This window comes from Abramis brama (genome assembly GCF_963993115.1).
Source record: "Abramis brama genome assembly, chromosome: 9".
Taxonomy (NCBI): Eukaryota; Metazoa; Chordata; class Actinopteri; order Cypriniformes; family Leuciscidae; genus Abramis; species Abramis brama.
The window spans coordinates 23,988,722-24,014,108 of NC_139971.1; the positions used below are offsets into that span (position 1 = coordinate 23,988,722).

General features: G+C 38.4%; 4 protein-coding genes across 8 annotated transcripts in view; all 4 read right to left on the reverse strand.

Moving 5' to 3' along the window:
- Positions 1–301: 301 nt before the first annotated feature.
- On the reverse strand, positions 302–4,303 carry kctd14 (potassium channel tetramerization domain containing 14). The gene is made up of 2 exons (XM_084124958.1): positions 4,140–4,303; positions 302–3,144 (listed from the first exon to the last, which is right to left on the reverse strand). Exons 1-2 carry the CDS (start codon positions 4,194–4,196, stop codon positions 2,476–2,478), a joined length of 726 nt encoding a protein of 241 aa, XP_083981084.1. The 5' UTR covers positions 4,197–4,303; the 3' UTR covers positions 302–2,475.
- Positions 4,304–4,912: 609 nt separating this feature from the next.
- On the reverse strand, positions 4,913–9,075 carry rps3 (ribosomal protein S3). The gene is made up of 7 exons (XM_084124055.1): positions 8,964–9,075; positions 8,276–8,406; positions 8,066–8,159; positions 7,091–7,185; positions 6,611–6,798; positions 5,240–5,449; positions 4,913–4,979 (listed from the first exon to the last, which is right to left on the reverse strand). Exons 1-6 carry the CDS (start codon positions 8,991–8,993, stop codon positions 5,244–5,246), a joined length of 744 nt encoding a protein of 247 aa, XP_083980181.1. The 5' UTR covers positions 8,994–9,075; the 3' UTR covers positions 4,913–4,979; positions 5,240–5,243.
- A 382-nt stretch (positions 9,076–9,457) lies between these two features.
- LOC311089793 (NACHT and WD repeat domain-containing protein 2) lies at positions 9,458–18,627 on the reverse strand. 4 transcript variants are annotated; one of them, XM_084124769.1, is made up of 7 exons: positions 18,428–18,627; positions 18,146–18,234; positions 16,034–16,141; positions 14,675–14,878; positions 14,470–14,605; positions 13,869–14,392; positions 9,458–13,673 (listed from the first exon to the last, which is right to left on the reverse strand). In XM_084124769.1, exons 1-7 carry the CDS (start codon positions 18,465–18,467, stop codon positions 9,969–9,971), a joined length of 4,806 nt encoding a protein of 1,601 aa, XP_083980895.1. In that variant the 5' UTR covers positions 18,468–18,627; the 3' UTR covers positions 9,458–9,968. The 4 variants fall into 4 exon arrangements, with proteins under 4 accessions (XP_083980895.1, XP_083980894.1, XP_083980896.1 ...); XM_084124768.1 differs by having other exon boundaries at positions 14,470–14,878; positions 18,428–18,585; XM_084124770.1 differs by lacking the exons at positions 16,034–16,141; positions 18,146–18,234; positions 18,428–18,627 and having other exon boundaries at positions 14,475–14,605; positions 14,675–14,811.
- A 1,073-nt stretch (positions 18,628–19,700) lies between these two features.
- fchsd2 (FCH and double SH3 domains 2) overlaps positions 19,701–25,387 on the reverse strand; it is a 94,058-nt gene continuing 88,371 nt past the window's right edge. For both annotated transcript variants that reach the window (XM_084125009.1, XM_084125010.1), the window contains 4 exons: positions 24,526–24,746; positions 23,469–23,640; positions 23,269–23,360; positions 19,701–22,026 (listed from right to left, as the gene is read on the reverse strand). In XM_084125009.1, coding sequence (XP_083981135.1) covers positions 21,943–22,026; positions 23,269–23,360; positions 23,469–23,640; positions 24,526–24,746 — 569 coding nt within the window. In that variant the 3' untranslated portion in view covers positions 19,701–21,942. The remainder of the gene's footprint in view (positions 22,027–23,268; positions 23,361–23,468; positions 23,641–24,525; positions 24,747–25,387) is intronic.

The window sequence follows — 25,387 nt, forward strand, 5'->3', positions numbered from 1 at the left end:
AAAAATCACACTAGGACAGTTCTTCTGGGATCGATGGCTTTACTTATACAGTTAATGCCATCATATTAGAAACTTCCTATTCTGATTTTTAATGAAGTAAAATTACAACAATGTACATATTCATTATATTTATTTCTTCAACTATGCATTAAAATTCATAAGAGACTGATTCAAGATTTAAATAGGCCTAGGCCTATCTGTTTTTAAAAAGTATAATATATAACGTAACATAGGCTATACAGAGAATAATGAACTAGATAGCATAGAAATCAGTAAATATTAGACAAATATAAGTCAAAATAAAACATTTGAAGTAATTACATTTATTTTCAAATTTTTTTAACTAAAACAACAGCTATAGTATACAGATTTAAAACTTAAAGGTATAGCGGAGGATTTTCTTTTTCCGGGTGGCTCATCAAGACTATTGGTCCTCCTAAGTGTCAATCATTCTGGTGATATGTTTACGTAAGGCCGTCGTACGTGCTCGTGCACACGATGGCGTGCGCTCAAAACACAGGTTGGGCTTCCCACTGATGCCTCAGTCGCGAAGTTTCTTCTTGACAGGTAAAGTTTGGCATGCTATTTGGAGAAATCCATTTAAAATCACTGCTAGTAAAAGTTAATGTAAGCTATGATTAGCTCGTGCATGCTCTCTCGTGCACACGTTTAATAGGCGTTCCCTCTCGGGAGCAGGTAGAGTGTTGCGCATGTGCATTTTTTCAAAAAGTGGAGAGGGCGGTTCTTTTCTAAAATTCGGGAAAATCCTCCGCTATACCTTTAAAAGGGTGGCACAACATCTCTGTGAACAACAATTTCATGAACCCACTAAGGTGTCGTTGAAATCATTCAGCTTTTCTTTCTTTTCTTTTCTTTTCTTTCACATGAAGAAATAAGATACTACAACAGGCATTCTGCTTTTTCCCTAATATTATTTTGTTTTTGTTTTTTTTACGATCTCCACAAGGAAAGGGTTCTTCCCAAGTGTCTTGGCAGTGAAAAAATGGAACAGATATTAGACAAGTAGTTAAAACAGAAATATTGTATATACATAGCACAAATTAAGGTACTATATGAAGACAAGTGGACCTGTTTGTGGACAAAAAATGTTCATTTTTAAAGTATGCATTGGGAATGCGTGAGCTGATTAAAAAGGTATACATTGAATGCAATGCAAGTCACTCTGGATAAAAGCATCAGGCAAATGCATAAATGCTAAAAGTTATAAAATGGTGCACAGGTGCAGTTCGCAGATATGGACAAATTAACAGCCCAATATGATTCCACAAGACCAAATATTGATGTAAAGCCTTTTACCAGCATCATGTGGCAAACACTTGCACTTAAGACTTATATAATAAACTGCATGAAGTGTATGTTGTATGTTTTACCCAGACTTCTATTTTAAATGCATTTCTGCACACATACGCACGCACTTTAGTCAAAATAATATTCTGTTTGAATCCACAGCATGCCATAAAAGCTGATAAAACTTAACTTGTATTGAACCAGAATATTCCTTTAAAACTTTAGCCCCACAGACAAGGCTTAAGCCCTAGACTAAAACTCATGTTTGAGCTGTTGTAACTAAAATACATTTGCACTGAAATATCTTAAAATATGTCAGTGCCATTGTTTTGTCTCACGATGCACACCAGTAATTTTTTTCTATGGCACATTTATAAAAGTCCCCCTGTGGTGCTTTTAATGTTGTTTATATGTCTGTTTTTAAAATGCTTTAAGACAAACCATGTGCAAATTAATAAGCCAATAACATTGCTGAGTATTTTCTCCTTAAAACTGCAGTGAAGACAGTCTCAAAAACACGGTTTGAAATCGCTGGTGTTTCCGACGTCAAACTACCTTGTAACCAATTACGTCAACGTGATCGTCTGAGCTGGTGTGAGTGAGTGGAGGCGGGGCTAATTTGCATATTCATAGAACTGTGCACATAATAAATGAGGCAAGGGTGTAGCTATTACTATAGCTAGAAGCTATTTTAAGGCGTGAAGATTTTTTTCCCCAATGAAAAAAACTTTTAAATAAGCCTATCATGTCATTTTGCTGATCAAAGATGTTTGAATATTTAGTCAAAATTGACTACAGGGGGACTTTAAATCCTAATTGAACTAATTAAACTTTCTAACCTAAAAATCTTAAATTTCCTAACCCTAACCTAACCCTGGCTTAATCTAAGACCTGTCTGTGAAACATGACAAGAGACGTCCATGCAGAAGCTATTTTCAGCCAAAGGCCAGGATAGCATGACTTGAGTCAATATTAAACAAGGGTTGAACAGATACTGACAGATCTTCATTATACATCATTAGCAGCTGTCTGTCATATAGGTGGGTCTGCTAAAGGGACAGATGTTTGATAAATCTGATTTGTGTGATAAGTTAATCAACATTCCTTCATTTTGTATACCCCTATTTCCAGGTCATGAAAGGCCTAAAATGTTGAGCCTCACACTCTTTACCACCAGGTGAAAACCAATTTGTAGAAGAAGTTGTAGCTCTTAAAGAGAAACCCTTTGTCTATGCTGTGTGGTTGTATCTTTACTTTATATCCTTTGGCCTCTATGTCCGTTCTGACGCAATCTAACAGGTCATCCACTGATGCTGGAGCTTTCCACGGACCAAAGCTCACCACAGACTCTTTTGGGGTGCCGAGACTGTCAATAGCATCATTGTATCTGGCTAAATCCTCTTCTGTCTTCACAACACACACGATTATGTTGGAGTAGCGTGAGGCGATGGCCTCCGCTCTGGCCACCCGGACAATCACCTCCAGGTTTTCACGGTAATTCGGCACACGGGCCAAAAACTGCTGTCTTCCGACCGTCTCTCCAAAGAACTGAGGCGTCTCCTCAATGGCTTTGACCAGAGGTTTGATGTCATAGTAAAGCGCCTCCTTGTGCACTTCCTGCAGGTGATCAGTAGGAACTTTCTCTGTTCTGAGGTACTCAAGGATGTATGCAAAATGAGTCCCATCACGGTCTACGAAGTAACGACCCTCAGGGTCCATCCGTTTGGTGGATCCGTTAAACAGGTCTGCCAGTGTGGAGTTTGGGAATTTCCGGATGGTCCCCAGGGATGTGCTGAAAACATGACCTCCGATATTCAGCTGCACAACTTGGGATTTCTGTGGACAGAGAAAACAAGCATATAAGGTGGTCATATTGCTTTGATATGAGCTCAACAGCTTATGAAGTAGTTTGTTTTAAACTTTTGATAGCCTGAAAGATGTTTACCAGTCTTTAACTGTCTAACCTCTCTATGGTGAAATGACATAAGGCATGATTAAATACTAACATTAAGCAAGTTTTGAGGAATCAAGCAAAGCATCAAAATAAGACTTCACTACTTCAATAAATCTCCCTGAATAAATGGTAGTTAGAAAAAAAAGGGGGAAACCTCACAATATTCATTTTAATCAGATTTGTAAAATGTGCATAAATATTGCAAAAACACTAAAATTATAGCAGATTTTCATATTGACATAACATGGTATTTACATGGTAAAGGTATTTTTAGAGAATTGCTAAAAACATGGTCGTGATAGTACGTCATAAATATATAAAATAACGCCATGTAGGCTATTTTAGTACTGTCAAAAAAAATAAAATGGAAAAGTGAACTAGTTGAAGGATGCAGCAGATTTACTGGCATTACTTGCCATAAATGTTACATGCTCATTGCTCAGTATTTGGAATTTAAAAAACGTTTAAGTTTTTTGGTAGACTAAGGTAACTTTGTAATCAAAATAAAATGCAAAATTCATGTCGAAAAGACAGACGTTGTTTAATCTTTTACCAGCTTCCGCCTTAAGCATACAATACTGTTGGGAAAAACTACTTTCTTGTTACACTGAGTATCGTGTAGCCTACTAAGTACGCACAACTCGCGTGTATTTGCTTTACAGGTAGTGCTGTAAAAATATATCCGTGAACTTTAATAGCACTCAGACAGAGACAACGTTATAACGTGTCGAAATTAAATGAATTTGACAAAATTACACATCAGACGATCGAAAGCATAGCTGAAAGTTTCAAACACAAGAACAGCTGTTACATGAAATAAAATGCTGAAAATGTTACGTGACTATTCATTTTCAAATGTAAACGTTTAATGTCTTACCGACTGTACAGGTGCTGAGGATTGTTTTCCAGGAGATTTGTAGTCCGGTAAACTCATTGTCTTCAGTTAAAGCTGGAGTTCTCCAAGCAGTCAGCAACAGTTCAAGCTGCGAGAAATCAGGTGTGTGTGTGTGTAACTTTATAAGATCCACCCATGACACACACAGGTACAGCAGACTTGCACTGCCAGATCACCCGCTGCCTTCATGAATAGACAAGCAACTACTTCTCTCAATTTTTTTTCTCAAATAGTTTAGTCCACTAACAAAAGTACCATGGTTAATGCTTTTGTTTGATGCATTTGTAGTACTTTAGAAAACCAAACAACACGGTGTCATCTGACACCTTCACAGCACATCTATTCAGGTTAGAAAATTCAAAATCCCCAAATGTGTTGTGCCATAACCTGAGGTTCAGGAACTAACAGTAAATTAAAACCAGTAGCCTTTCATCTAAAAATAAAGCTGTAATTAAATAAAGCTCTAAGTGTATAGAGATTATCACAGGAGCATACCAGTAGGGTAATAACATTCTGCATGCCTTCATATGCAACACTTACATTTATATAAAATCAGTAAATGCAGCAAAGAAAAATTCACATCACTAACATGCATGATACACCTCTTTTATGGATAACATGCCTTATGAGTGGGTATTTACATTCTGGGACACCATCGGCCAGTAAAATGTTAAAAACTACTAAAACCTAGAAGTACTGGGACCATTCGTAACAGCTTTGAAACACTCATTTAAATTAAAAGAAAACAGACAACATTTCCCCATTTATTCTTTCATTTTATTATACAGAAAAGTGTAGGCCTTCCATCAATGATCAGTCAACCTGGAAGAAACAGAAACATCTGTTAGAATAATGATAAAAAAAGCATTTCAAAGACAAGTAGTCAAACAAGGAAAATCCCTTCTCAGACAAATGCCTCAAAATCTTCAATCTAAGAGGACACACGATCTCTGAGGACCTGAAGTCAGACGCACAGAACGTGAGCTTGACCCAGAATCCTCAGAGGGCGGCCTCAATCCGACTCGTCATCGAATCATCACTGAAGGGTACTTGACACCAATACTGGGGTTTTAAGGTCTTACCCCTTTATGCAGTCGGCACTGGGGTTCCCGGTGGCATGACTGGGGCCTCTGCCTTGGCCCCGGCCCCCTTCTGTTCGGACACTGGGGTGGTGGGGAGGACCTCATCTTTGGGCTCCACGATGCTGACGTGGTCAGGCAGGGGCTTCTTGGGGCCGATCTTACCACTGGGATCCCAAGGAAGCATGATTTTCACCTTGATTCCAAGCACACCTATATGAACATACAGATTTAGAAAGATATATAAAACTTTGACCTGAAGAACAATAAGTATAATTCCAACCCATTTGATCTTTACCATAAGCTTCAAAGCATTCAGAACCTTCTCAGACTAACGCCTCTAAATCGTCACACTGCTCTGAAAACGTACAAAACAATGCAATTCTGGTTCATTACATCACCGAAGGGAAGATAATTCGGTTCAGAGATTCCATTTGGAACATTGATTAGTTACTCAATAAGCAAGACATTAGTGGTGCCATGCTAAACCAAACTGTTTTAAATGGCAAAAGCTTCGCACATTAATGTCCAAGTACTTAACAGAGATGTGCATCAGCTCAGACTTGCTGATTTGAATCACAAGCTCTCAATGCAATAGATTCATTGAAACGGGTGTTACGACTAAATCACCTGATCGCAATAGTGATTAAATCAGATGCCACGGACCCCAAATGTTCATCCTTGTGAGGTTCTGCCACCCTCAAATGTAAATGTTTCTTGTATCAAGACCCAATTGACAATAAGAAATATTAGCAAATATTTAGAATCAATTAAGTTAATTTAAAATTGTATTTTTATACATTTTTAAATTGCACTGACCCCTAGAAAAAAATAAAATGCACCACAATTTGCTAAAGATTTGAGAAGGTAAAACTCAGTACTCATGAATCTGTCTGAAACATTCTATGGATAAAATGTAGTTTCCATTTGGTTACATTGCATTTTTTTTCCTCAGTACTGTACTGTTTAGTAGTACTGCATTCAATAATTTTAATAACTTAGCGCAGGCCCTGAGGGCAACAAACGTGATATAGAAAGATAATCTGGAGTAAAAATAATCTGGAGTCCAATTAAAACACACTGCCTGCTTTCCATCCATCCATCCTTCTCAGACAAATGCCTCATATGTCTTCAAGCGACTGGACTCGCTGCTTTGAGGACCTGAAGTCAGACGCACAGAACGTGAACCTGACCCAGAATCCTCAAACAGAACGGGCCCTTTTCCGACTCGTCATCGTATCATCACTGAAGGGAATCTCAGTCGGCAAGTGTGCATGGTGTGTTAGGAAGTGAACTTCCCATTAAAAGGACTTGCTAAAGATTTGGCAAAAACAAAACTTCAAGAGAGCCATGAGTTCAATTCATCTTCCTCACCCTGTCTGAGCAGGACGTGGCGGACAGCAGTGTCAACGTAGTAGTTAACGGGGTCTCCACTGTGGATCATCAAGCCATCCACAAACTTCATGGATTTGGCTCTCTGACCTCTCAGTTTACCAGAGACGACCACCTCACAACCCTTGGCCCCGCTCTCCATGATGAAGCGCAGCACACCGTAACAGGCCCTGAGGACAAAAAACATATGGAAATATAAAACAGGATATGAAAGGAAAAATAATCTGGACTAATTAAAACAAGCTGCCTGCTTTCTATCCATCCTTCTCAGACAAATGCCTCATATGTCTTCAAGCGATTGGACTCACTGCTTTGAGGACCTGAAGTCAGACGCACAGAACGTGAACCTGACCCAGAATCCTCAAAGACAGAACGGGCCCTTTTCCGACTCGTCATCTTATCCTCACTGAAGGGAATTTCAGTTGGTAAAGTTGCATGGCGTGCTAGGAAGTAAACGCTTACCTACGGACAGCCAGTCCTCCGAGCAGCTTGTAGCGCAGAGACTCTGCCTGAGCGATGGCGCAGAGACCCCGGGTGGCGACCTTCTCAGCGTACAACTACAATGAAACAAGACCCAATACGTCAGAACTAACCAATGAAACAGGTCTGTTACAACTACGTAATCACCTGATCGCGATAGTGATTAAATCAGATGCCATGGACCCCAAATATGATCATCCTTGTGAGGTTCTGCCACCATCAAATATAAATGTTTTTTGTATTAAGACCCAATTTACAATGAGAAATTAGTAAAAAGTCTAAAATATTTAGTTTCAATAACGTTACATTACACTGTTTCTACTCAGTGTTGTACTGATAGAATACTATATCTACTCAATCTAATTTTTTGGGGGGGGTTTTCTCATATTTTTAAATAATTCCACTGACCCCTAGAAAATAATGCACCACAATTCGCTAAAGATTTGAGAAGTCAAAACTTAGAATCTGTTTGAAATATTTTGTCAATTACAATTCTTTTTCCTCAGTACTGTATTGTTATAGTACTGCATTCACTCATTTTAATAACCTAGCGCAACACACCGTAGCAGGCCCTGAGGACAACAAACGCGATATAGAAATATAAACAGGATATGGAAAGAAAAAATGATCTGGAGTACAATTAAAACACACTGCCTGCTTTCCATCCACCCTTCTCAGACAAATGCCTCATATGTCTTCAAGCGACTGGACTCGCTGCTTTGAGGACCTGAAGTCAGACGCACAGAACGTGAACCTGACCCAGAATCCTCAAACAGAACGGGCCCTTTTCCGACTCGTCATCGTATCATCACTGAAGGGAATTTCAGTCAGCAAGTGTGCATGGTGTGCTGGGATCACATTGCATAGGTACAGCTATAATGTAACAAGACCCAATACATCAGAACTATCCATCCCAAACTAGTTTTGGACCCCCATTTATAACTTCACTAATCTTACCTCCACACTGCCCTCGGGAAACCCAAATCGTTTCTGAACGACAGCAGTCAGTTCACGAATGCGGCGGCCTTTCTCTCCCAGGACATTCTGGGTCCTAAAAATGACAAACGGATGAAGTTATTGCACTTTATGCTCGAGTTAAAACTACATCAATGCTTTTAAACACGTGTGGTCATGGAACTAAACTAAACAAGTGGATATAGCCCACACCTGGTGGCTAGGATGATGATCTCTGTTCTTGTTGGCGTGACACGGACCTCCACACCGGAGTACCCATCCTCGGCGAGCTCTCGGGTCAGGAACTCATTCAGTTCAGCTTTGAAGATGCCATCTGACACGAACTGATAGATAAACATTCAAATGATTAACACATTCCTAAAGCGGAAATAAAATTGCAGACAAGTGACAGTCTTATATGATCATAAACAATTACATCTTACTTGCATTGCTTTGTATTAAAGCCCATGACAAATGTTACACAAAGGTAAAAGACAAACTATATGTTGTTCGACACTAGAAAAATGTGTGTTGCATGTACAACTGCTGATATATTTATCTCTACATATAGTCCATACCTGAATGAAGTGTCAAGTTCTTGCAGTCATACTAACAAAAGTTTCCGGATACATATAAAGTGCTTAAATATCACTTCTGTATTGTAATTCATGTTTGAACCGCACAAATTTGAAAGTAGACTGAACGCAGCGCTGCGTTTATCTGCCATGTTTCACATCAGATTCAGTGCCGACATCATCCAGCTCAATCCACATATACAGCCTTTTAAAATCCTCATCTGAACCTCTTTAATTATAATTAAGTACCATAGTAATAATGTACAACTCTTATTTCGCACCCATATGCTTTAATTACATATATTTGCGGTGAAAATCGTACCAACCTTTCTCTTCTTCGAGATTTGCACCGCCATCTTGTCAGAGGCCGCAGACAGGAAAAGGAATTGGCATTGGAGCGGAAGTGCACTTATGGCAAAGGATTACTTCCGTATGAATGGATGTGGTGATGGGAATTGTAGTCCTTACGTTACACGCGGTAATCTCTATGGTGATGACCGCATTTTGTTTTTAAATTGTACAAAATTTAGACCTGCGACATGTAATTGCCGCTCTTCTATTATTTTCCGAATCAAACACTTGTAATGATTTATTTAATAAAAAGTTGAATAGGCTAATGTATGTGTGAGGGGGGAGAGAGAGAGAGAGAGAGAGAGAGAGAGAGAGAGAGAGAGAGAGAATGCCTAAAATATAAACACATCAGAGACCACTATTACCCCAAAATTAATAATATATTGTTTAATAATGTTTTTCATTCTTTTCACTCTGCACTACAATAAAAACACATCAAAATAACAAATAAATGTAACTTTTTCTTTATTATTATTTTTATTGTCTTTTGTAAGTTGAACCACAATGTCACATTATTAACATTAATAAAATGAAAGATTTTTATATAGCTATTTTCCAGCTTTAATACAAAACTCATTCTAATACAAAGTGATCAAAATCATGCATGGCTATGCAGCAATCAGCAATACAAAACATCAGATATCATAGATAAGTCAAAAGAAAATATAATACAGAAAATGGTATATTATCCTCTGTAAGCCTTAAATTCTTTGTTATTTTTAGTAACTGGCTATGTATACATTTTCACACCTGATTTCTTCTTGAATCCTGACTTATGTGAGATGATCTAACATATATTTTGTATGATAAACATGTATCACATATCACAAACACAGTCTTGGCATTCTGGAAAATTGTGAATATATATATTTTTTTATCTTCATGTCAAAACAATATGACAATGTAAAACTACATTTTTACATATATACATTCCTTTTGGACCTCAGTGCCAAAAGCAGAATTGTTCATACTGGAACTATTTAAAACAATTGCAGTGGCAATTCAACCCAAGTAAGGTTAGGATTGACCAAAGGCGACCAAATCAATTGCTCATCCAATGGACACAAAAGTGTTGGGGTTTGACAATCCTCCTTCCAGCTTTTACTCATCTTGGTGTCAATAACAGCATAAACCCCAACAGAACCGTCCTCATACCCTACATACACAAACAAATCCTTTGACACAGTGAAAGTAGAGGGGTTCTTGCACAAATAGAACCTACCTATGGTCTCCCCATCAGTCAGACGTATGACTACCAGCATCGGTTTTTCATGGAGATCACAGGATTTATTGTGGCACACCAGAGAGGAGAAACATATATAGACCACATATTGACCAGAAACACCTACAGTCACATATGGTTGCTGAACTGGTCCTTCGGTTCTCAAAGAGCAGAGTTTACTGTCGGAGAAGTCTAAGATGTTAATAGTGGATTCAGATATAGAAAGGATGGCATACCCCCCATCTGATGATAGGCTAAAAATCTCAGGTTGACACAAGGAAGAGTCTGGCAACTTGAATTGATGACAAATAGTATCCTCTGTTAACCTCCAGGAGTACACAGTGCCTGAGGCTGAAGCAACAATCACATAATCTGGATTACCATGCAGAGAATGGAAAGCAACAACATCTGACCCGTTGGAGCACGAGAAGCATTTGCTAACATTACCAGACCAGAGGCTGACAGCCAAGAGATTCCCACTGTTAAGACCTAAAAGGAAGGTGCTTTCTGGTGAAATTGCAGCATTTCTGAGATGATGATGAACGCTGCAAATCATGTGTCCACTCTGCAACTTCCACACCCTTGATGGACTTGTCTCTGACAGGGCAACTCCACAGTTGCCCTTGGGAGTTATTAAAACCTTGTATGCTTGACTACCAGAGATTCTGTGAATATTTTCCCCACTGTTGGTGTCCCAGACATATACGTCTCCTGTTGCAATACTCACAAGGTAGTTGCCATCTCCAGAGACGGACATAGACTCCACATAACCTTGGTGAAGGAAGCGGCCTTCTACTTTGCCACTTGATATTGCCCACTTCCACACAAGTTCTGAGCCATCTGCTGAGTAAAAGCTTCCACCATTAGATCCGACAGCCACCATCTTCACCCTCTTTCCAGATTTTGGGCCCAATGCTGAAGCTGTAATGAGATCCATGTCCCAAATAAGAACACTTACACTTGTTATTGCTGCCAAGTAAGTGGCTCCACATTTCAGAAGTTTACTAGCTTGACAGTTAGCAGTGTCCAGACTCAACACACACTGTCCGGAGGAGCAATTCCAGACTAGAAGGAACGGGCAATTGCACAGTAAAGCAAGGATGAATCGTGAATTTTGATCCATTATGGCTTGCTTGAATGTTTTTCCTCTCGGGGGATTGAAGTGATCAAGTACATTAATTTGATGTATGTCAATAAGTTGTATTTGTTGCTTTTTGCATATTAGGAGAATGTTGTCTCCGTTCTGGTCTGTGTTTAAAACCTTATCCTTGGTTGTGCAATGGTTCTCACCAATCAGAACTGGTTCTGTTATAATCTCAAGATTCCAAGCAAATACATTTCCTGCTTGATCTACACATGTAATCATCCCATCACCCTCAGAGTGAATAATCTCAATTAATGGTATATCTTTTGGGCAAGTGAAGGTGGCCAGAAGCTTGCCATTGGGCCAATCAAATATTGTCACAGAACTTTCATTCTGTCCACAGTAAATGATATCTGCGTCCTCAGAACATGACACACAGGTTATCTCATAAGCGCAGTGCAGTTGGGTATGTTCCTCCCTATCAACAAATACACTAACAATGTTTTGTCCTCTCCACCACACAAATATTTTGTCAGCGGACACCAAGACACCTTCAAGAATGGCGTTTTCCCTGTTTTCTCTGTGTTGGGTATGAATTTCTTGAGGCTGTGCATTAACACCTGCATCCAACAAGACAAGTTTACCGCAATGGGTGCTGAGAAGGAATATGTTTTCAGAACTACTGACACTTGTGAACTGCAGATTCGAGGATTTGGTAAGTTTGAAGCCTTCAAATATACCCCCATTACAAACCCAAGCAGTGCCATTTTCCAGTACAACCACCACAGTACCACCTTGAGATCCAGCTGACTGCATGATCTGGGAAGCTGTTGACTCTTGTAGTGTACAGTGTGTATAAGGGACTGGAGGAATTGGAGGCAACACAGTACACACTTCATTTTGTGGGATCATACCTTTAGACCTTGCTGAATTAACACATTCCTCCAATGTAGGAAAAACACTCAGAAAAGGAAGGAGTTTGGCTTGCAGTACAGTTGGGAGATAGGCTGGTTTGTTCCTCAGTAGACATGCTGAAGATCTCAAGATGATGTGGAGGAGCTGAAGTTCCCTGGGAAAAACCAACTGAGATGTCCTCTCAAGCCACAGAAACAGTTCATCAGCCAGTGCTGCTTGCAGCATTGCCTGGAGGTATTGTTGAGAAATCATTTGGTTACCAAGTTCGTCAATTCTTCCACTTTTCAACAAATGGAAAGAGAGTACGTAGAGTTTTCTCAAATTGGGATATGTTCTTGTTGATGGACTCACAGCAGTAGAAATATAGAAAGGAGGAGAAAAGATCCAAGGTTGACTTGGTACTTGTCTGTCAATGTAAATATTCTGTGGGACATCGGAAGAGGTTGGGATTTCCATGCCTTTGTTGATCAAAGACTTTGCTGTGCCATTTGCCCAAAAGCCACTGAAATAATCAGACAGCACATGATTTATCTTCTGACATGTTTCTTCTAAACACAGGTACCTCTTACATATGACCAAGGGGAAGTGTCTGCTGACCCAGAAAAGAGTTTGGGTACCTACAATGTTCCTCAGGACCAGAAACCCCTTCAGGTCTGAAAGAAGACTTTCCACAACAACTTCAGGGACCCTCAAAATAAGTGGTACGTCATCGCCTGGTGGAAGAAAACATGCTAGAACTTCATCATCACAAGAAAGAACATCCGTCAACTCAACTGCGGTTATGCCATGCCTGGCAATGGTAAGATAGCTTAAAGCTTTGGAGACTAAAGCTTTCCCATGCTTCCTCTCCAGATGATCAAACATCAGAACAATGTTATTATGGACCTCTTGGACCAGAGTGTTCTCCGTAATCTCAAACTCTGAGGTCCAGTGGATTGCCTGTCTATGAATGAGTTCCATGTATAGCAGGACAGAGCATTTTTTAAAAGCCTGATTCACATACATCTGTTGGCCTGAGGTGATCTTTCTGTTGGACTCCTGAAGACGTGTTGTCAGCAGCTGGCTGCAGCTTTTACTCTCTACTGGTTGCAACTCATAGAACAGGGTTGAATCTGGGTAAAACATATTCAGGGTAGCAAGGATGGCAGGCCTGTTTGTAGTAATGGAAATGAGAAGCTTTACATTTGAAGCTAGTGATTCGGGAAGGAATGTCAAGTCAAGCTGTACATCTGTCTTTGGCAGTTGGTCAAGACCATCTATGATGAGCACCAGAGGATTCTTGGATGGTGATCTTGAAGTCAGGAGCCTTTTAAAGTTTTCTTTTAGTTGAAAGATGTTGTTGACAGAGGTACTACTTGAATCAACCCTTTCACAAAAATCTTTGAGAAGCTCTCTCAGGGAGTTGTTAACATCTATGAAGTACACAATAATCTCAGGATCCAGGTCCTTCAACCATACGGATGCCTGCAAACACAAAAGGCCTCATGAGTGTCATATTTATACTACAGTAGTCAACATTTGAAGTGGATCAAAACCTTTCATTTCAACTTTTTTAATCCACCTCAAATGTTGACTACTGTATATTACTAAACATATACAATCTCAAATTATTGCTTATTTATCAAATTGAAAGGTTACAAAACATTTTCTGAGAGATACCTGACTTGCACAGTGAGCCAGAAGTACAGTTTTGCCTGAGCATGGTCCACCGTTGAGGATGAAAGGAAATATTGTATTTTTTCCCCTCAGGTAAGATTTAACATGTTCGACTTCTGCCCGTTCAATTCTGTAAAGAGAGGAAAATATGTGGCACAGGCTTTTCTGGCCAGATTCATCAACTGTAACAGCCCTTTCCTTTGAGACAGCATGGTCAATGAGTCTCTTGAGATCAATATGTAGCTGCTCACTCAGACCAACAGCAAAGTTGAGCCTCTTCTCGGGAGTGTAACCTTGAAAACGATTGCACTTTGTGGTGGTGCAGTACACCAGGGCTTTGTGAGAGGCGACCAAACCCGGCAGGAAGTGATCTCGGAGCTGGGACAGTCGGTGAAACTGGGTTTGTTGCTCTGGGGGCACTCCATTTGGTTTCAGTGGAATAGTTATTTTATGAACATAGCAAATACATCTTGGGATATCTTCAATGGAATGGTTTTCGTAGGCATAGTGGATGTCATTTTCAAGAGCTGGTTTCAAAATAAACAGAAATTAGACACTTTTGATTATGTAGTAGTTATGCGCAATTAAACAGACACTGACTTACCTGACCGGAAATACTTCTGAGCTTTGTCATGTGTCATAGTCCCCTCCTGAACACATTGGTTCACAACATCATGAAGGATTCTCCTCACCTCTGGAAGTACCTTGCACCAGTTGTTCTCTTCACTTGGATTCTCTTGCTGATGACAAAAGATTAAGGAGTAAATTATCTGGTGCTGTGCACCAATAGTGCAAAAAATATTACTTGCCTGGACACCAGGTTGATCAAAATTTCCTGTTGGATTGAGCATACAGAACGAAGGAGGAATGGCATTCTCATCTCTCTGGTAGCATCTCTGCAGTATGTCGGTCCTGAGGCCCATGCGTTGGCATACCTGAAGAACACACTGGAACTCTGAGGCTTCTATCTGCTCAGGTAAATTTGCATCTCCATATTGTTCACCCACAAACCCCTGAGACAAGAAACAAAAACTAAAATTAGATCATTTGGTACGTTTTTTTTTCCTCCAGAGAGATGGTAGACATTATTTTCCCACGTCACAAATATCACTTCACTAAAATGTACATTTTCATACATTTATTAACAAACTGCATTAAATACAAAAAGAGATGCTCTATTGTTAAAGGTGCTCTAAGCGATGTTGGGTGAAGTCACTTCTTGTAGACGTTCAAAGTATTGTCAAACAAAACGGAGGCTTGCTCGACCCTCCCTCCTCCTCATCCCTTCCGTGCTTCCTGAAACAGTCATGAACCATAATAGAAAAACCAAACTGGATTTACTCACCTGTCCAGCAAAAACAGAGCCACCTGAATGTCGGATTGGAAGCCCTTCAGCCGGTGGAGTTCTCGCCACCTTTTGAACGCTTTTCCAATGTAAATTCGGAACTTCACGCGTTCCTTCTCCTTTTCCCTCTTCTTTGTTATTTGTTCATCGGAACGTCGTCTCTTTGGTCGTGTGTCGGCCATATCAAAATTCTCAAGAATATAAATTTTTAACGTTAGTCGTTGTCGTTGTCTAGGACATCTCTCCTCTAGCTAACTTCCCTCTTCATGCTTCTCTCTCCTCCACTCCCCGCACCCCCCTTCATGTGTACGCGCACTAACCCCCCAACCCCCACCCACAAATCATTCTTGTCGGTTATTGGCTGGAACACTGTTTGTTATGTTTCGTAGTCCAGACTGGGCCAGTTTGTTTTTCTTGCCGTTTGCGGAGCCTGGGCTGTCTACAGAGATCGCGTTTTTTACAGTGTGTTCAGAGGACAGGCAGCTAGTGGATAGTGAGGAGATGTTTGCTGTATGTGACAAAAAATGTTTTGGCCTAACAAACTTGTGACATCGCTTAGAGCACCTTTAAGCACCTACACAAAAATCATGATTTGTTATCACTTTTTTCTTTTGTCAAATCAACTTAATAATAACATAATATTTTGAGTTTCTGTTGATTAAACCAATCTCCTTCATTGTATTACCTCAATACAATTTTTTAATTTTTTAATTAACTTCTTTTTTTTTTAACAGTGAGAAACTAACCATGGTAACATCACTGTATATTAGGAACAGATGTCCCCAATCTTAAATCATGCTGTATTGAACTAAAAGTATGTTACCACAAAGAAAGGGCCCAGAGAATTCTTTCTGCAGTCCTCCAGCATCTGCATTCGTTCCTTTTCTGCAGGCCAGTTTTGGGGATCTGCTGCTTCATACGGGTCAATAACCTGCAGAGAGGTTGGATCCATAGACATAGTTATTAATCTACGATCTACCAAATGATTGGAAGAAGACTTTGTGTTAGCAGCCTATTACAGTGAGGAAAATAAGTATTTGAACACCCTGCTATTTTGCAAGTTCTCCCACTTGGAAATCATGGAGGGGTCTGAAATTGTCATCGTAGGTGCATGTCCACTGTGAGAGACATAATCTAAAAAAAAAATCCAGAAATCACAATATATGATTTTTTAACTATTTATTTGTATGATACAGCTGCAAATAAGTATTTGAACACCTGTCTATCAGCTAGAATTCTGACCCTCAAAGACCTGTTAGTCTGCCTTTAAAATGTCCACCTCCACTCCATTTATTATCCTAAATTAGATGCACCTGTTTGAGGTCGTTAGCTGCATAAAGACACCTGTCTACCCCATACAATCAGTAAGAATCCAACTACTAACATGGCCAAGACCAAAGAGCTGTCCAAAGACACTAGAGACAAAATTGTACACTTCCACAAGGCTGGAAAGGGCTACGGGGAAATTGCCAAGCAGCTTGGTGAAAAAAGGTCCACTGTTGGAGCAATCATTAGAAAATGGAAGAAGCTAAACATGACTGTCAATCTCCCTCGGACTGGGGCTCCATGCAAGATCTCACCTCGTGGGGTCTCAATGATCCTAAGAAAGGTGAGAAATCAGCCCAGAACTACACGGGAGGAGCTGGTCAATGACCTGAAAAGAGCTGGGACCACCGTTTCCAAGGTTACTGTTGGTAATACACTAAGACGTCATGGTTTGAAATCATGCATGGCATGGAAGGTTCACCTGCTTAAACCAGCACATGTCAAGGCCCGTCTTAAGTTTGCCAATGACCATTTGGATGATCCAGAGGAGTCATGGGAGAAAGTCATGTGGTCAGATGAGACCAAAATAGAACTTTTTGGTCATAATTCCACTAAACGTGTTTGGAGGAAGAAGAATGATGAGTACCATCCCAAGAACACCATCCCTACTGTGAAGCATGGGGGTGGTAGCATCATGCTTTGGGGGAACAACCTCCTTCCCTCAGTTAGAGCATTGAAGATGGGTCGAGGCTGGGTCTTCCAACATGACAATGACCCGAAGCACACAGCCAGGATAACCAAGGAGTGGCTCTGTAAGAAGCATATCAAGGTTCTGGCGTGGCCTAGCCAGTCTCCAGACCTAAACCCAATAGAGAATCTTTGGAGGGAGCTCAAACTCCGTGTTTCTCAGCGACAGCCCAGAAACCTGACTGATCTAGAGAAGATCTGTGTGGAGGAGTGGGCCAAAATCCCTCCTGCAGTGTGTGCAAACCTGGTGAAAAACTACAGGAAACGTTTGACCTCTGTAATTGCAAACAAAGGCTACTGTACCAAATATTAACATTGATTTTCTCAGGTGTTCAAATACTTATTTGCAGCTGTATCATACAAATAAATAGTTAAAAAATCATCCATTGTGATTTCTGGATTTTTTTTTTAGATTATGTCTCTCACAGTGGACATGCACCTACGATGACAATTTCAGACCCCTCCATGATTTCTAAGTGGGAGAACTTGCAAAATAGCAGGGTGTTCAAATACTTATTTTCCTCACTGTATATCCCGAACTATTAGCCAAAACAACCACAGTGTTTACACAGTAAATTGTTTATTGACATGCTTTTAAAGAGCAGTATAGAAATACTGTTAACAAGAGAAGTTCAATACAATTCCAGCCAGTCTTTTGTCATTTGCATAATTAAAAATACATGATGTTTAGCTACTATTGAGATAGTAGGATTGCTGGTAAATGCTCAATGTTCCAATGAAAGAAATTAACATTATTTATTCATGTGACTGGATTTAAACACAATTGAGCTTGTGGTAAAAATCATTTGTTACTGTCAACTGGAAGGGAAGCAACACAACTATAATGTTCTTTAGAATTAGATTGTTTCCAAACTGGTCAATTGACAGAAGACAGAGAAGAGAATGACGAATGTTTGCTCACTCTGAACTCAACTCCATGTGTGCATCTGCAATATTCTCTCAGTCTGGGGAAAACTCTCTGCCTTAGTAACCTCCTCTCAACCACAGATTCTGCAACACAATTTATTAACTATATTAGTAATATTATTATAATAATACTTTGGTGTAGTAACAACTTGCTTTTATTCCTTTCAAGAACATTTGTAAAATAACTAAGTAAATGAATAACTACAGTAATTGAAACATTTATTCGTTCAATTATCTAAACATTTCAAATTTGACTAATACAAACTGTGATACATACCTTCAGGGTTGGAGCACAGATAAACTTGTACACAAGCCATCCAATTTTCTTCAGAGTGAGAGTTTCTTATTCATTCCATGTGGCAGCATAAAATTAACATGCTGAAGCATTTTGTTCTTCTAGAAATATGTGAAAAATCCACACTCATTAGCCTGTGGATGGAGGCGAGGAGGGTGACTGCATGTTTTGCCTGGTATCTCATTTCCCAGCAGGAAACATGTCTCTGTTATGTACATGGAACTCTAGGAGAACCGCCCACTCTTTTGAGAACTGACAGACAAGCGGCATGATTTGATAAACTAGTCTGATATCATCCAACAAAAACACACTCTAGATTTTAAACAACTTGTGAAAATTCACACACCTTTAAAAAGCTTAAAATTCTTCTTAATGCATTAACTAACATGAACTAACAATGAGAAATATTTTTACACCATTTATCAACCTTTGTTAAATGTTAGTCAATAAAAACGTTCACGTTTATGGTGCATTGACTAATGTTATCAGATACAACATTTGGCCTTGAAAATGTGGTAACACTTTACAATAAGGTTTACTTATTTAACATGAACTAAGAATTATACTTCTACAGCATTTATTAATCTTATTATTAATGTTAATTTCAACATTTACTAATACATTATTAAAATCAAAAGTTGTATTTATTAACATTAGTTAAAGTACTGTGAATAACATAAACAAACAATGAACAACTGGATATTTATTAACTAACATTAACAAAGATTAATAAATACTGTAACAGATAGATTGATCACAGTTAGTGCATCTTAGTTAATTAACTAATGTTAATTGTAAAGTGTAACCGAAAATGTGTTGCTAAATTTTGAGATTTAAATGAACTAAGATTAATAAATGCTGTAGAAGTATTGTTAATGTTAACTGTTAACAAATGAAACCTTATTGTAAAGTGTTACCAAAAACTCATATTCATAAAGAAAGGGTGAAAGGAGGTGATTAGCCTTGTTTACATTTTCTTCATCCACTTACTAAATATAATATATGCGGTTATTTTTTAAATTTATTTTATGTTTGCTTTTTTTGCAACCCCTTTTACTACAATGTGGGAAACGTCTGAATATTATAGATAACATGAAAAATCTGATTTGTGTGATTTCACTATTTTCTATGAAATAAACATGAAACAAACATGAAATAAACACAATTTAGAAATGAAAGAAATAAAAAGATTTGTGACTGAAGTTTATGCATTTACATGCAACCACGTCCATAAAAAAAACCATCAAAGCAGAAGCACTTTCCCCAATTTTTTATTTAACATTTGTACACAATAAATACAAATAATTTTACAGCTAATATGCAGAAAGAATATTTTTCACCTGTTCTCTGATATTGTCACTGCAGCAACAGTCAATTGTTGTTATTCCATCTGTTTTTTTGTTTTGTTTAGCAGCTCGGAATCACCTTCAAATTTTAAGAAATGCAAATAAAATCACTTTAGAAATAAAAACAACTAGAATATTCAGCTAATGCTATTGAAGAAGCTCCAAAGAGTTGAATCTGGCCAAGAGAACTGGGAGCGCAATTAAAAAAATGGAAATGAAAATATCAAAAATTTTGCGTTCGTTTCATAGGTGAGAACGGTATTTGACACAATGGGCTTTAACCTCTAACCATAAACTTCAAAACAAGTTTGATAACATTCAAAAGATCTCAACGAGATCAACAAGAAAATAGGTTGTGACAGGAAAATAGAAACAAAGGGAAGATACTCAAACATCTTCCTCTCTGATAAAAAAAGGCTACTAAACAAACGTTTTTTTTTGTTTCCTCCCACGTCTCACTCTCACACACGTTCTTTTCGTAACGACCCTGTTCTTGCTTAACAGAACTATGGTACCATTTCACAAAATGGATCTTTTTTTAAATTTCTTTCCACTGTTTATATTATGGAATCAACATAATAACTCTGTTCTCTTTCAAATATTATGGGAAAACTACAATCAGTCACTCTCACGAGATCAATAACACGACGCTGGGCAGCTTTATCGTCGAAAAGAGGCAGCTGGGACGCAAACACATTTAAAAAAGATGATAAAATGAAGGGGTCAAAGCACTGAAATTCCAGAAAAGTGCTGGGACATATCAAGATATGCATGAAGATACTGTGAAATAATAATGATGATGATGATGATAAATCGAAATAACAGGCATTCCTCATTTAAGATGAAATGTTTCTTCAACTGCAAAAAAAAAAAAAAAAAAAAAAAAACATAGCTGCCCCTTGTACGGAGGAAATGCACTTAGGACACTGTAATAGGTTAGCTTTCATCGGCAGTAATTAAAACAAAACATCTCCATGATTATCCATCTTTCAGTCCACCTTTTCTGTGCTTGTTGGAGGGAATCTATCCCATCACATCTGAAGAAAATTCATCACAATCTCAAATACTGCCATGACACTCGATAAAAGAAAAACAAAACGCATGCCGTCCGGGACTCTACAGTGCCGACGCCGGCATGAGAATAAGAAACGCGTTAGGCTGGAAAAGCACTTAAACTCTGATACTTGTATATTGATCTGTATATTTCCATGATTACGTTCCGCCCGAACAGACGCACACATACCGGTAATGCGGAGGCGAACGTTGCAGAAACACGCTCAGAGACACCACGACATCTTTAGATCGGTCTCGCGCATATTTTTGAGGACTAAATATTAGTAATACATACAAACACTGGTCTTCATAATGAAAAGTTGAGAAAAAAGGATATAGCTATGTAGTTAGTACTTTTTCAGATCAACACAAGACAGAAGAGCAAGCTAAACCGATGGGGGGAAAAAAGAGCAAAGTAACCAGCCTTCCTCTCTTTTTAACCCTCGTCCTTCTCATTCTCCTCTTCCGCATTTTTTTTTCCTTGTTGCTTTTCATGTACAGTTCCCTTTCTCCTTGAAGTCCATATGATCTGTGATGTTTAACGTGGATATAACATTCCCATGATGACAGTAATGTACTGTGCTATTACATATGAAATGCGTAAATAGGACTATTCGTGGCTGACCCCTTTTGCACGACAACGCAGGCCTCCTGTATCCTCCAATAATTCCTTGTATTGCATGTTCGGCTCTTCAAAAGCCCGCTGAAGAGATGGATGTGCAAGTGAAGCCTCTTTTAAACTCTTTTAGCACCTGCTAAACCCCTGTATTTGATTCCTTTCTGTGTTTTTAGATGCAAACCTAATCATTTACTGGCATTGAGTGGATAAACCAAGTTTTAAACAAGTTCCCGTTGCACAATTAGGTAATTACGAATACAAGGATTAAGAGTTTGGCATGAAAGCGGTTTAAGGCACCAAACAGTCCGTGACGCCAAAAGAGGTGTTTGTTTTTATGAAAAAGAGTGGTGATGTCTTTGAGACGCTGTTCTCCGCCCACTCGGGTGTTTAAGGATGCTCATAGGGCAGGTTAACGCACACCCCGCCCCTTCCATAAGGAGGTCAGATGGGGTTTGTTGTCAGTCCACTAGGGCGGCGCTCTACACCAGCGTGATCTCCACTTCTTCGGTTTTCTCCACCTGTCTGCGAGCGTGCTGCTTTGGAGGAGGTGGTGCCGCCCGAACCTAAAGAAACACAAAATAAACAAGATTAATACAGAACAGCTAGCTTATAAAATGTGTAGGTCATAAAAAAAAAAAAAAAAAGTTGGGGAAAATAAATTATATATAGCCTATATGTGACCCTGGACCACAAAACCAGTCACATGGGTCAATTTTTTGACATTGAGGACAATATTTGGCAGATACACAACTATTTGAGAATTTTGAGGGTGCAAAAAAATCGAAACATTGAGAAAATCGCCTTTAAAGTTGTCCCTTTATGTTCGAGATTGTGCTGCATTCACTCACAAAAATAAATGTTTTATATATTTACGGTTGGAAATTTACAAAATATCTTCATGGAACATGATCTTTACTTAATATCCTAATGATTTTTGGCATAAAAGAAAAATCGATAATTTTTACCCATTTAATTGGTTATTGCTACAAATAAACCTGTGCGACTTGTGACTGGTTTTGTGATCAAGGGTCACATATGGTGAAATATATAAACATGATTGACATTTATTATAACAGGTTTACTTAAAAGTTGAAAATTGTTAAAATATATTTTTGAAGCCTATTAAATGTTAAAAATTATGGTTTTCCTTTATACTGTAACACTGAATGGTTATAATTACTCATTTCATCCTTAGATACTGAGAAAAAACTTATTTAATAGAGACATCAGTAGCAGTATTGGTATAGGTGAAAAGATGCCATTAAACAAATATTTAAAATAAACTGTCTTTATGTTGTTTCTACATTAATTTGGATATTTAATGTGAAAATATGTATTACAAAAGTTACAACATAAAAAATCGATTACAAATTTTAATGTTAGGTTCGAGGTCACAATTAACTACAGAAAAATGTGCGATTAGTTGAATTTTTTATAGTTTTTTTTTATTTAAATTTTATTTCTTTAATTGTATTGATAAATATAATTTGTTATATCTAGGGGATGAAATATGGTCTGTATATGTTATTGTCAGGTTTAATGAGATTCACACATAATAATCTTTAAAACTATACAACTTTAAAAATACATTACATTTATAAAATAATATATTTCTCTGGACTTTAAAGCTCTAGTGATCTGAAAACAAAGTAAGCAATCACTTAGCAATCTAGTTTTTTTAAACTATATTTTTCTAAATGTAAGAAACTGCACAATCTTACACATAACGGTTTTAAAATGTAATATTGAGACATTAGAGCAGGATGTTCATAAAACACGCATTAAAAACAGCTTGGTTCACATACAGGTCTGAGTTTTCCAGGTCCGGATCCATCTGGAGTGAGTCTCAACGGCTGAGAGAAGCCTGGGCTCTCTGGACTTAAGCTGGAATTGTGATCTAAACCAAATGCAGAACATTCTCGAATGAAAATCTTAACAGACATGAATATAGAGAGTAACACAAGAGGTTTCCTGAACACGGTATCTGGGGCGACTAGTGTCTTACTATGAACAGCGGCTTTCTGCGGGATGGGCAGTTTGTGTTCCCCATTGACAGACGGTGAGCGGGGCAGTGAGGGAGCACTGCTGGTCTCCGGGCTCGTGTACGGACTGCAGGGCGGCTGGTCGTACAGCGGCAGAGGAGGAAGTGATGAATGAAGCCTTTGGCACGGGGACACCTGGGGAGCACAGCACATGTTACATGCTAAGCTAGCGTATACAAACCTTTCAGAGTCAGATATTGACAATATACACTACCATTCAAAAGTTTGAGTAAGATTTATTTTTAAATTAATACTTTTATTCAGCAAGGATGCATTAAATTGATCAAAAGTGACAGTAAAGTCATTTATGATGTTACAAAAGATTTCTATTTCAAATAAATGCTGTTCTTCTGAACTTTCTATTCATAAAAAACCCTGAAAAAATGTATCATGGTTTCAAATACAGCTTTGCATCACAGGAATAAATTACATTTTACAATAGAAAACAGTAATTTTAAACTCTAATAATATTTCACAATATTGGCATTTTTACTGTATTTTTGATCAAATAAATGCAGCCTTGGTGAGCAGAAGAGACTTCTTTTAAAAACATTGAAAAAAATATTACAGAGCCAGTCTTTTGAATGGACTGGTAGTGTACTCTGTTTTATTAAATGATATAAAACTCAGAATCATAAAGAGGTATTTAATTGTCAAAGAACACACATTTATGATTATCTTAGACATACCAACTAGCAAAATAGCTTAACATCCTTATCCAAAAACATCTGACAGCAAAATTCAGAATCAAGTATTCCAGAGAATCGTGTAATGAATTCTATAATGCTATATTATCCACATTAAAGTATAGTTTTATTATGACTGTATTCACATGATTAGGATAATAAGAAAGGCTTTGATCTGGCACGACCCCGGATGGCATTGATTACAGGAAGGAAGCGTCCGCGCCCGTAATCAACGGCAGGACTCAGACATCAAACCCATTCAGAAACACACAATAAGTATGGACACAGAGTCTCATTGTCATTTACAGGTCAGAGTGAGTTTCGGATGTCTTACCTGAGTGTCTGTTCCCCAGTGAGTGTCTCCGTTTTCTGAGGCTGTCAGGTCCTCCACCAGCACCGACGGAAAGACGCCCACTCGACCGTTAAACTCTCCCTCCCAGAAGCCGTCGTCCTCCTGGTTGTCCTTGTTGAGGATGCGGATGATGGCTCCCTCAGGGAATGACAACTCGTCATCCGTCTGACCCTCGTAGTCGTACATGGCCTTCACAAAACTCACTGGGAGAGAAAAAGAAGAAAAGAAAGGGGTTATTAATAGGTGAGAAGACAGCAAGCTCTTGAGTTCTTTTAAATACGTTGGAGACATCTTAAAGGCACAAGCTCACTAGTTAGGGACTATATCCTTTAAAAAAAAAACACCACTGTTCAAAAGTTTTGGGGGGTAAGATTTGTATTGTTTTTGAAAGAAGTCTATTCTGCTCACCAAGGCTACATTTATTTGATACAAAATACAGTAAAAACAGTAATACTGTGAGATATTATTACAATATACAATAACTCTCTTAATCCTGTGATCAAAGCTGAATTTTCATCAACATTACTCCAATCTTCAGTGTCACATGATCCTTCAGAAATCATTCTAATATGCTGATTTGCTGCTCAAGAAGCTTCTTATTATTATCGATGTTGAGAACAGTTGTGCTTTATATTTTTGTGGAAACAGTGATACATTATTTCATGATTCTTTGATGACTTTATTTGGAATTGAAATCTTTTGTAATATGTTAAATGTCTTTACTGTCACATCTGATGACAGCATCCTTGATGAATAAAAGAATGAATTTATTTCTTACTGACGCCAAATGTTTGAACTGTAGTGTACGTTGACTATTTTTAGACTTTTAATAAAGCGCTTTATA

Bases quoted from the DNA above. Each gene is read 5' to 3' on its own strand.
- kctd14 (XM_084124958.1), bottom strand. From the start codon at position 4,196: ATGAGTTTACCGGACTACAAATCTCCTGGAAAACAATCCTCAGCACCT. The intron at 3,145-4,139 runs GTAAGACATTAA...CTCTGTCCACAG, and splicing joins CCTCAGCACCTGTACAGTCG to AAATCCCAAGTTGTGCAGCT.
- LOC311089793 (XM_084124768.1), bottom strand. From the start codon at position 18,467: ATGGCTTGTGTACAAGTTTATCTGTGCTCCAACCCTGAAG. The intron at 16,142-18,145 runs GTGAGCAAACAT...ACCTCTCTGCAG, and splicing joins CACATGGAGTTGAGTTCAGA to GTTATTGACCCGTATGAAGC. The intron at 14,393-14,469 runs GTAAGTCAGTGT...TTTTGAAACCAG, and splicing joins TCAGAAGTATTTCCGGTCAG to CTCTTGAAAATGACATCCAC.
- rps3 (XM_084124055.1), bottom strand. From the start codon at position 8,993: ATGGCGGTGCAAATCTCGAAGAAGAGAAAG. The intron at 8,407-8,963 runs GTTGGTACGATT...TTTATCTATCAG, and splicing joins AAATCTCGAAGAAGAGAAAG to TTCGTGTCAGATGGCATCTT. The intron at 7,186-8,065 runs GTAAGATTAGTG...GTTTCATTGTAG, and splicing joins TTCCCGAGGGCAGTGTGGAG to TTGTACGCTGAGAAGGTCGC.